Raw genomic sequence first — 12,482 nt, 5'->3', positions numbered from 1 at the left:
TTTATGAACCGTTAAGGTTTTCTGGTTGAAGTAAAAAAAACTGAGTGTTTACAGTTTGAAACCATAAAATGTTGAAAAATTATGTCATTCTTGAGTATATCACTCAATGGTGCTCATAAACGTGTCAAATTTGATCTATAATATACTTTAATATACGTTACTTTAATCTTTAATATACTTAAGAACAGGGCCCCAGACATCACACAGGGGGTCTGAAACACCGCACAGTGGTCCAAAATATCGCTGTGCTCTGCCTGGGGCCCCATATGCTGCCTGGGGCCCCTGTGCTCTGCCTGGGGCCCCATATGCTGCCTGGGGCCCCTGTGCTCTGCCTGGGGCCCCATATGCTGCCTGGGGCCCCTGTGCTCTGCCTGGGGCCCCATATGCTGCCTGGGGCCCCTGTGCTCTGCCTGGGGCCCCTGTGCTCTGCCTGGGGCCCCATATGCTGCCTGGGGCCACTGTGCTCTGCCTGGGGCCCCATATGCTGCCTGGGGCCCCTGTGCTCTGCCTGGGGCCCCATATGCTGCCTGGGGCCCCTGTGCTCTGCCTGGGACCACTGTGCTCTGCCTGGGGCCCCATATGCTGCCTGGGGCCCCATATGCTGCCTGGGGCCCCTGTGCTCTGCCTGGGGCCCCTGTGCTCTGCCTGGGGCCACTGTGCTCTGCCTGGGGCCACTGTGCTCTGCCTGGGGCCCCATATGCTGCCTGGGGCCCCTGTGCTCTGCCTGGGGCCCCATATGCTGCCTGGGGCCCCTGTGCTCTGCCTGGGGCCCCATGTTCTGCCTGGGGCCACTGTGCTCTGCCTGGGGCCCCATAGGCTGCCTGGGGCCCCTGTGCTCTGCCTGGGGCCCCATAGGCTGCCTGGGGCCCCTGTGCTCTGCCTGGGGCCCCATATGCTGCCTGGGGCCCCTGTGCTCTGCCTGGGGCCACTGTGCTCTGCCTGGGGCCCCATATGCTGCCTGGGGCCCCTGTGCTCTGCCTGGGGCCCCATATGCTGCCTGGGGCCCCTGTGCTCTGCCTGGGGCCCCATATGCTGCCTGGGGCCCCTGTGCTCTGCCTGGGGCCCCATGTTCTGCCTGGGGCCCCGTGCTCTGCCTGGGGCCCCTGTGCTCTGCCTGGGGCCCCTGTGCTCTGCCTGGGGCCCCATAGGCTGCCTGGGGCCCCTGTGCTCTGCCTGGGGCCCCATATGCTGCCTGGGGCCCCTGTGCTCTGCCTGGGTGTAGGACACTGGTGACGTCACTTATCTCCGGACATTAGCTCCGGACATTAGCTCCGGACAAAGCCACGGAAGTTGGCACAAATTGCAGGAAGTAGTATTCTAGGCAATTAATCTCCGGACATTAGCTCCGGACATTAGCTCCGGACAAAGCCACGGAAGTTGGCACAAATTGCAGGAAGTAGTATTCTAGGCAAATATATATATATATATATAATTTTATTTTTTTCCCCAAGCTGTTTCTCTAAACGCTACGTCAGGAAGTATTTTACAAGGTGCACTGAATATGCGGAGGTGCTGATGATAATCCTGCAATATGTCTACAGTTGTGATCTGTGCAACGTGTGCTGTAAATTTCATCACTGAATGACATAGGACTGGATTTTAGAACCTTTGAGACCAGAAAAAGAACATTTTGCAATTATTTAATTCTTTGTACAAAAATGTGACGTAAATTATTGCATCATGTCAAAGATAACTCTGGAGCAATCACACATATCCAACGGTAAGGACTAGTTTGCCAAAGAGTGACTCTGCTGCTTCCAATAGTCAGGACAATTATGCAATTGACTAGCAAGTGATGGACGAGACCTCGGCTGTTTCCACTACTAGGCTGGTTGTTGGAGAACTAACAGTGAGCATATGGTATATATACACCCCAGATTCCAGCACATGGAATATTATATTTGTATATACACATCTGTATGGTCACTGCCTACTCCACAATAATTAAGGAACTACTAGCTGCCACCACCATTTGTTTATACAGGCTGATTGGACATTACAGGTAGTGTATGGCTTCAAGGGTGTGGGTAGATAGGCAGTGTTTATAAAAATATACAATGAGGTTACCAAATACAGTATATACAATTACATATAACAAGAAGTACTCCGATGTTGCAGGAATGGCTCTGCTCTTTATGGAGGGAAGATTAAGAAGATGGAATAATACTCACAATGAACTACGTCTTTCAGAAAGTGAAGAATGATCTACTAAAAATCAAAAGTTATGGTTTCTGTCAAGGTTACACCTTCATACCTCCCCTTGGTGAGCTCATATGGGGGCTGAAGTGTGGGATGTGATATATATATCAATCAAGACATCTTTGTCCCTAAGGCTCCCAGGCGGGACACATTGTCATCATGTTTCCCAGCATGATTTTACCTTTCTAAAAAAAAAAAAAAAGGAACATAGCATGGATAACATCGTTCGTCTGTCCAATATTAAGTCAGAGGTGTTCTGCTGGCCTTACAGTAATGTGAGTGAATGAGTTACATTTGTCCCTTCGCTAAGATGACAAAAACATATCTCCCCTAAATATCAGATCCCTGCAAACCTATATATTAATCACTTACCATCACTGTCTCCAGAAAATCTTAGCTCAGTGCTTTGAACAGGGGAAGCTCTTGCCTCGGAAGTGGTGTCTGGTTCTCAGAGCCCATCTCCTGTTGCAATTACCTGGTCAGTGCAGGAAGTCCTACTTCATAGAGGTTGACGTTTCCATTCTTGCTCCCTTCCCCAGTTAGAATTAATCCCATAAGTTCAATAATGTCGGTGATATTTCTATCGATTTTTTTTTATTTTTCTACGACATTGTGAAGTTTACTGGCATCCAGGATCCATACATGTAAAGTAATATCCTCACAGATAAAGATTTTTTGTTTTTGTTCAAATGTTATAAAAAGAAAATTGAACAATTAAAAAATAAGCTCAGTGGAAATGTATCAAAATTCTAGCAAAGTGGCTCGATTGCAGGCAGGGTCCTCTCTGCCACAGTCTGTCACTTACTTAGAAATGTTTAGTTATAGGTTTTGTACCTTGTTATAAATTGGTAACTGATCACATTGTAAACCCTGTTTTTTTAATATACAGCACCCTGAACATAGGGGTACTATAAAATAAGTATTTCTGGAGAAGGACAGGTTATAAACTGAGATTACAGCCATAAGCATGGAGCATCAAGTACCATTATTCTATTTTCTTTTCTCAATTTTGTATGCAATATAAAAATGGGAAAAAAAATCTGTTCCATGCTGTGAAACTGACAGATTAACATTAGTAGGCTCATTAATGCACAGTCATTTTAAAATCCACCAATAACTAAAAAAAACACTTTGTAATTTTAAAAAAATATTTAATGCTGCCAAAAAAGTATAAAAATACAATGTGAATGGCAGAATGATACAAAGTACATTTCTGATGTATCTTACATAGGTTTGTAAAGTACATGCAATAGAAAAACACCCGACAGCTAATGAAGTGGACTTGGTTCTGTAAGGTTTCATGCTGGTGATGCTCTTGACCCTCCAGATGGAGTCGTTTACGCAGTAAACAGATAACGCAATGAGGTCAGCTCATTAGATAAACCTCACATTTGCTCCTGATGAGGGGTTCATGTCTTGCTTTGCATGTCAATGGTTTCGCAGAATAATTGCTGTAGAATAGTCACATATTTAGGTGTCGAGGAGCCTTGGCCTATGACAATGTAAAACAAAAATGACCAGTTCAGTAACATATGAAAAATAAAATGAAAAAAGCTGCAAAACAAAATCCATGTTCTTCCTGGGATAAAACGTAAAAGTAGTTATTACATGTAACAAGCTCCGTGCACAAAACCATATAATGCGCTACTGTATATGAACTTTATATTTTGCACAGTAAATACTAAACTGGATCTGACCAATCATTTTACAGCAATTTTTTTCTGTTTTACAACAATTTACTGTTCATTGTAACCATTTGTTTTTATGGATTTTATGCCAAATATTTTATACTCCATCCACTGTATAGTCTGGTCCGGCTGTAATAATAATTTCCACTAGTCCTGTACATTCACTCACTCAGTTGCCAAAAAGTGGGGAGTGTTCTAGCAGGATCAGACTACATGCTTGTAGTCTGTCACCATAGATACGTATAGATCTGCATAGGCGCTGCGGACAAAAATATCCCGTAACATAGTTGATTCAAGACTTTTTGTAAAACAGCTTTATTAATTTTATATATACGGTAGATTCCGTAAACATTTTTCCCCTATTTTTAATCTTTTACCTATAGATCTACCTGTAATACACTGAATTAAGAATCTGCAAAATTTTAATAAGGATAAAGGTCTGTTTTTCAATATTTCATAGCATTTTAAAAAGGTGAACTTTTTTCCCCAGATCTGTAAGTAGCCATACACATTAGCAAAATGATCACAGAATGTGATACTGGCTGATTTGCCCAACAATCTTATGTTTTCAATATGCACCAATCTGTTACTATAGGGAAAAAACAGCAATAAAAAGAGGCTGTCCGCTCCCCCCCCCCCCCTCTATTAAAATAAACATGGATGCTCTCTTACATTAAGCATACATGTTATGGTGCAGTTGGAAGAAATGGCAGTTAGGTCAACTTTGCAAAATGAAAGGCAAGAACAAAAATAAATAGTTTGTCAGGTTACTAGAGTTTAGGCTCAAGACAGAACTAAACAACACTGAACCAAAAGAGTGTTGGAGACTTCCAGAAATTCATGTGACTGTCTGCTCGCCTGTGGCATGACTTGGGTTGCACAGTACAAAAATAATAAGCCCACGCATACATTTACTTTTTTTTTTTTCTAAACTAGAAATTGTTCGGACATGCTGTCACACGACACGGTGTATCTTAGTACATGCAGTGGTTACATACGGGCCAGGAACCAATATAACCGAAGACAAACAACACAGACAGCTCATGTGCTTGTAAGACATTTATTATTTCGGAATACAAAATAAAGTGGAAAAATATAACATGGTCCAGACATTCATAGAGGAAGACGTACAGGAGTATTGGCCAGGAATGGTTTGTATATATCAATGATTAGTAAATGCTTGTCCGGCTAACCACAAACTGCTCTGGAGCCTTCGGCTTTGGACAATCTCTTGACAATAAGCAGATGCTGAAGTGTGCCCTTTTGGGCCTCTATCAATCAATAGGAAACTGTAGAGGACTCTAAGCCCATGTTCAGTATTTGCTCAGTATTTTACCTCAGTATTCGTAAGCCAAAACCAGGAGTAGGTGATAAATACAGACATGGTGACGTGTTTCTATCACCCCACTCCTGGTTTTGGCTTACAAATACTGAGGTAGGTCCCAGGTTACTCGGTCTCCGGTGCTGTCACATGTGGTTGCTACAGTCAATTGTGCAAAGACCAGTGAGCCATTGAAGCACCAAAGAGACTATAGTCCTTTTACATTAAGCTCATCTGATTATGGATTTTTTCTGCAGTAGAAGATGTCACGCTGTGGTTTAAAATCCATAACACCAGTCAGTATCTGAGAATAATTTCCACAGCGTACGGTTAAAATTATTCAAAATATCAACTCTGCCACCACTGTGGACTTCTCATTAGAACAGCTGAAAGGAAAATTGCTACATTTCCGCCCCAAGTGGACATACCCAAAGTTTTTAGTTTCTCAGCAGTACCAACATCAGGAAAAATAAAGGTAACAGTTCCCAAAAATATCAAAGGGTTGTCGGTGCAATACAGGGCACCACTCTTCACTCTGGCCAAAGAACGCCCCAATAAACTGCTTCATGTGACAGGACGCCGAGCAGTCCATCTAAAGCTAGGGCTACACACAACGTTTGGCTGCTACGGCAGCACATTACAAGTGACTGATGTTGCCATACAACCCCAAGCGTACTACTAACCTTACAAGGCCTCAAAACATCCAACTAGGTAGCTATTTAGCGACTTGCTTGTCACAGTCCTCTCGGGGTCACAAGGCGTACCCACTCACTTCTGTTGGGCTGCGATACAGCTACGCCACCTTGTAAACTTAGGCCACGCAACATGCGTCACAGCAAAAGTTGCTGTGTAGACACAGCTTTATCACACTACTCTGTTGCTACATCCATTGCAAAAAAAATTTGTCATTTTTCCCTGGTCAGATCACGAATGAATCTTAATATTTCTCTCCATTCACTGTTCAATACCAAACAGTAGGAGAAACACAAAGGCAATTACATTGGTGCTTGCAAATTGGTTAACCTGTCAGAATTCTCCATTTCTGCATAAATTTGATGCTAAACGTTATCAGATTTTAATACAATCCCTACAGATATGAATAAAGTCAGATACACTAGTCTTTTTTTTTTTTTGGGGGGGGGGGGGGGGGGGAGATTAAATGATCCAATACAAGATGTCCCTATGGAAAAAGTATGTGAACCTATAGGAATTGCAAAGCTAAAGGTGACAGGTGTTTTCAATCAATGGGATAATTAAGTAAAACTAGTCAGCCACTCACACTTGCAGAAGATCCATCAAAGTCTGATCTTTGTGGAAGTGTATTGTGCATGGACAAAGGAGATTTCTAAGGACCTCAGAATAAGAGTGAGTTATTGGTGTTTATTAGGCTGGATAAGATTGTGAAGCCATGTTTAGAGTTTGGACTCCACCAATCCAGCTAGTTTGTGTACAATTGGAGGAAATTCAAGACCATGATACCCTCCCTAAGAGTGGTCAACCAACAAAGATCACTCCAAGAACTTCTAAGTCCATGAGGTCACAAAGGAACTGAAGGTAACCTTTCAGCAACTAACCTCTCTCACACTGACTAATGTTAATGAGTCCACCATCAGGATGACACTGAACATTATTAATACTGTGCATAGCAGGATTGCAAGGGGAAGCCACATGGTTATTGGAACAATGTTTTCTGAACAGAGGAGACCAAAATAAAGCTTTTTTGGGGTTAAATGTTTTAGGTTTTGAAAAAGAATACAATATAAAACCTCTCACCATCTGTGAAACACAGTGGTGGTAGTAGTTTAAGGCTCTTTAGCTGCATTTCAACCAGGACAGTTCGTAATACTTTATGGAACAAATAATTCTGATTTTAATTAGCACCTTCTAAAAGGAAAATGTCAGGACATCTGTCCATGAGCTGAGATTCAAGAGTATGTGGGCTTTATTTATATAATAATTCAATATTGCTTGCGTTTTTGTTCCAATAATGGTTTTATCTGCAGTATATATTGGTTGCAAAACACAAATACTAACAATACTACGTAGTTTATTTATAATGGAAATCCTTGTGACCTCATTACAAGTGTTTTTTGATTCTTTACTGATAGCAAGAAACAGTTTATATTTCTGTATTAAAACTATTTTTTCAGGAAAGATACCGTACATCCTGGAGGTGGACTGATCTGCATCAGCCTAATTATTTGTACATGTGTGGAGTGGAGTGTTTCCCCTTTCAAACTGAATGGACATACTATTTATTCTGAGATTGCAAGATGCCAGATAACTTGGAAAAGGCATCTGCCAAAATGCGTAGTTTTAGGGGGGTGAGGGGTTAAATTTTTGTCTATACATGTAACATTTTTGAATTCATTAAATATCGAGAAGTTCTTTGCATAAACGTCTATCAATGTTCCTTCTTCGCTCGCTGGATACACTCCCTTTTTTTGCTTGGATGCAGCAAGACAACGACCCAAAGCACACAGGCCAAGCTATAAAAGAATGGATAAATCAAGAATAAAGTTTTAGAATGGCCAAGTCAAAGTCCTGACCTTAATCGAATAGAAATGTTGTGGAAGGACCTGAAGTGAGCAATTCATGGGAGAACACAACACTTGAAGCGAAGACTAATACTTTTGACCCATTTGATTTTGTTCTCAATCTAATTTTAGGATTTGTGTGACTATCTCACATAGTTTAGGTCAAATTTATGCAGGAATATGGAAAATTCTGAAGGGTTCACATACTTTCAAGCACCATTATACACTGCAATATAATAATCTAATACAATTACAAATAAACGTAGGAGTAAACTGATTTATGTACAGTCATGCATGCTGCTTAAAGAAACGTTAACAAAATAGGGAATGAGCTAACTCGACTTCTATATAGTGCCACACACACACACGTTATATGATTACACTAACTCTTCTAAACATAAACAATTTATATTGCCTAACTGTGGTCCAAAATGAGCAGAAACAATAAAAATATAAAACACCCAAGACAAAAATGAGGATGGTGAATATTTAAGAGCCAAGACTTGCTTACGTACCACAGGTACTAGCTGATGGGTCTTTTGTTTTTCTAGCGTAGAGGACATTTTGGGGGCAACTAAAACATTAATTTTCACGGTAGTACTGAGCTGTTCTATATGGAAATGAATTGATAGATTGCTCCTTGGTTCATCCATTTGGCCACAGTAGAACTTAAGGAGAAAAACAAAGGACAATGGACGGAAAGAAGACTTCATATACAAGTCGTTAGCAAAGTCGATCATTTCCCTTAGGTCGGGGTCACACTTGGGAGTGTAATGCGATAAACTCGCACAAGTCTCTCGCCTCAATACCCGGCACTGACGCTGACACTCGGGACTGGAGTGGGCGGCTGCATGTATTTCTATACAGCTGAACGCTCCGGTCTCGAGAGCCGGCGGCAGTGCTGGGTATTGATGTGCGAGTTTCTCGTATTGCACTCGCAAGTGTGACCGCGGCCTTAGTATCACAATGGACGTTGGTTTTCCATTCACTTAGAATTTCTCTTACAAGATTAAATATCTAACAAGGGCAAATGCAACAGCTTACTAGAAAAACCCTGTTAAAATATAACCTTTATTGCGTATAAAATTAGAAAAACACGATCTAGATACCCCTTAAAAAGAAATGCCTCAATAATCTGGTCTGTAAGATACTAAAAGGAGACAGCCAATAACCCTCTCTGGCCTCCTAGTATCGCCAGTATAATATACATAATCCAATAGATGTAACTGCAAACCAAAGCCACCACATAGAAAGCTTTAAAAAAATATATTACTAGACAGCCAATAGGGCCACAAATGTCCGGATAATACATCTATACTTATCTGCTAACATGTGGTGCTGTATGCAGGCGGCTGAGTGTCATGATCCTGTGACTCCTCACATGAAGGAAATAGACTCATCTTTTGGACAACTCTCCACTGCCATGCGATTATGAATCTCTCCTGATGAACCCATGTGTGTGGGGGAAACGTGTCGAGAGTATTTCCTTCATGTGAGATACCGTAAGTATAGATGTATTATAGGGACATCTGTATCATTGGGACATTTGTGGCCCTATTGGCTATTTAATAATATATTTTTTGAAAGCTTTTTATGTGGTGGCTTTGGTGTGCAATTACACCCATTGGATTATGTATATATTACCGGTTAAGTATGTTGTTCCATGTTAGTACTGTGTAATCCCTATTTTTTGGTTTGGGGATGATGATATAGTTAAAATTATTATGTTGCTATAGTACCTAGATACCCACAATCTGTGTGTCCACATATTTGTATGTGCACTGGCTATGAGTGGTAAAGATTGAATATACTGTCCTCCTTCTCTTCCACATCTATATATCGTGACCCCTTGTTGGTTTTATGTATCTATTTTCAGTGCATACACTATTTAAAACACATCATTATATGGTTGACACAGGCCGCCTGGCCCTCTGTTTCTGACTAATATCTTATAGAATGCAATTAGGAGATCAGGGACAGCCATCGCACGAGCGGGGGCGCCATCCTCATTTGTCTTTTAGGGTACCGTCACACAGACTGCGTTCACACGTTGTAATCACGGCGCTGGAGCGATGCCGAAGTCCCCGGGTAACCAGGGTAAACATCGGGTTACTAAGCGCAGGGCCGCGCTTAGTAACCCGATGTTTACCGTGGTTACCAGCGTAAAAGTAAAAAAAAAAAAAACGTACATGCTCACCATCTGATGTCCGTCCGGTCCCTTGCCGTCCGCTTCCTGCTCTGACAGATCCGGCCGTACAGCGAGAGCAGAGTGCAGCGGTGACGTCACCGCTGTGATCTGCTCTCACTTTCCGGCCGGCAGACAGTCAGAGCGGGAAGCGGACGGCAAGGGACCGGACGCACATCAGATAGTGAGCATGTAAGGTTTTTTTTTTTTTACTTTTACGCTGGTAACCACGGTAAACATCGGGTTACTAAGCGCGGCCCTGCGCTTAGTTACCCGATGTTTACCCTGGTTACCAGCGAACGCATCGCTGGATCGCTGTCACACACAACGATCCAGCTATGTCAGCGGGTGATCAAGCGACGAAAGAAAGTTCCAAACGATCTGCTACGACGTACGATTCTCAGCAGGATCCCTGATCGCTGCTGCGTCAGACACTGCGATATCGTAACGATATCGCTAGAACGTCACGAATCGTACCGTCGTAGCGATCAAAATTGCACTGTGTGACGGTACCCTTAGGGTGCCAACCTCCGCATCTAGGTAGGCATCCAGACAGATTGGTATCTAGGGAGAGATCACTCATGTCTGCACATGACACTTTTTTTGGGTGCTATTATATTTTTTATGTGAGCTATTCGGATGGGCTTAACTGCACGTATTTCTGTAAACAGAGGTTGTTACTAGCTAGGAAAATATTATACTAGCGATACTAGGCCTATAGTATCTTACAGCCCAGATTATTGAGGCATTTCTATTAAGGGGTGTCTAGATCGGGTGTTTCTAATTTTATATGTAATAAAGGTTATATTTTAACAGGGTTTTTCTAGTAAGCTTTTCCATTCACTTAACCAGAGATTCTCTTCTCTAGGACTTGTGTATCGTGTGTGTGTGTGTGTGTGTGTGTGTGTGTGTGTGTGTGTGTGTGTGTGTGTGTGTGTGTGTGTCAGGGGTGTTGGGGTCAGATTCTGCACAGCATCTAAATGGTAAATGGACCCTTATGCTCAGAAAAAGCAGGATTTGCCTTGTTTTGCCATTTTGTCAACGTGCTGGCCCATAGAATATAATGGGAGACTCAAGTTGGCTATTTTTCTCAATTTTACCAAAAAAGTAAAAATCTGCAAAATCAGACAAAAGGTTTGTCTCACATCCAACCAAGAGCATAAACTTTACTTCAAACAAAATTTTATTATTTAAAACCACCATGTAACAAGATGTCCCCCTGTATATAACGCAGCCCACATAAAAGAAGAAGATACAGCTGCGTCTAAAGCGTTAATCTGAAATACAAGGAGTCCGCTGCTAGAGAAGGGTTAATCCAGGTCTCACTACATACGTAAGGAGAAAGCCATCGCACACTAAGGAGAAGCTGGCACTGAAGTGCAATGGGCATTTCTGGCCTCCTTCTGCTGCTCCATAACACACAGGGACCCATCTTTCATCTTTTCTAGTCATACAGCCCAAAGCAAATAGATTCTACCTTTAATTTTCTCCAGGTTTGAACATCAAAGAATCTGATTGGTTACTGTGGCCAGTACTAACGATGCCTATACACGTGGACGAGAACACATTTATTTTTAAAGGGAAATCTCCTCTGGAAACCAAATAATCCTTCCTGCCTATTGACAGTAATATGCCTGATCCTCCTTTGCTATCTGCAGTAAGGAGAGCATAGGGACAACATCACCCCATACACATAAGCAGTAGCTGATCCATATACTGTATGTTTTGCAAACAAGGTTCCTATACACATAAGAATGTCAGTTTTTATATATTTGGTCTTAAAGGTAAGCCATCATTGAAAAATAAGATGGCTTAAATCAGGTTTTGACAAGTTAAAAAAAAAAACAAAAAAACACTTGTTTGCTCATATCAATCTTTATTAACCCCTTTACAACCTTGGAAGTATAGGTATGTCCAAGGTTTCCTCCCCGTTTGATGCGGGCTCTGGAGATGGACCCAAAACTTAGCACCCCGCTGCCAGGCGGGTATTAACTTTTTCCCTCCGGGCAGCATTTGGTGTTGTCAAAGGGGCTGCACCATAGCGGGTTCAGTCACCGCTGTGTATATCGGCACTTACTGCCAGCTCGTTCATCATTACCGCTTCCTAAAGTCAGCCAGCGGGTGTGGGCACGCACAGTGGCTGGGTGCATTCTCCTCTCTGGCTCCTCTTTGATGCCACTCGCTGCCCTATTACGCCTGGAGGTGTAGCAAGTAGTGTAAGCAGAGAGGAGCCAGGGAGAAAGCGTGCAGCCAGGTACAGGCAGTGACAGTGCACACAGGCTGAGTTCAGGTAGTGTGGACCTCGGTCCTACAGGTAAAATGAGGGGGTATAATGGTTCATAGGACTCTTGGCCATGCTAACAGTGGACTGAAACCTGCTTCTTTGCATGTGAATTAATTATTTTCTCAGGTGCTGTGCTTATATGATTATTATTAAACTAGATGGCAGCCCGATTCTAAAGAATCGGGAGTCTAGAATCCATATATACTTTATTTATTCAAATGTAAGAATAATACAATTAATAAATAATAGTAAGAAAGAACAAAAAATG

The 12,482-nt window shown here is 42.3% G+C and overlaps 1 protein-coding gene across 4 annotated transcripts in view; it reads right to left on the bottom strand.

Annotated features, from left to right (window-relative positions):
• Positions 1-3,329: 3,329 nt before the first annotated feature.
• The window catches only part of PTPN2 (protein tyrosine phosphatase non-receptor type 2), an 80,595-nt gene continuing 71,442 nt past the window's right edge, over positions 3,330-12,482 (bottom strand). For all 4 annotated transcript variants that reach the window (XM_077270162.1, XM_077270161.1, XM_077270163.1 and 1 more), the window contains one exon: positions 3,330-3,691. In XM_077270162.1, coding sequence (XP_077126277.1) covers positions 3,670-3,691 — 22 coding nt within the window. In that variant the 3' untranslated portion in view covers positions 3,330-3,669. The remainder of the gene's footprint in view (positions 3,692-12,482) is intronic.

Source organism: Ranitomeya variabilis, chromosome 6 (genome assembly GCF_051348905.1).
Source record: "Ranitomeya variabilis isolate aRanVar5 chromosome 6, aRanVar5.hap1, whole genome shotgun sequence".
Taxonomy (NCBI): Eukaryota; Metazoa; Chordata; class Amphibia; order Anura; family Dendrobatidae; genus Ranitomeya; species Ranitomeya variabilis.
This window is presented reverse-complemented; position numbering and strand designations above follow the sequence as displayed.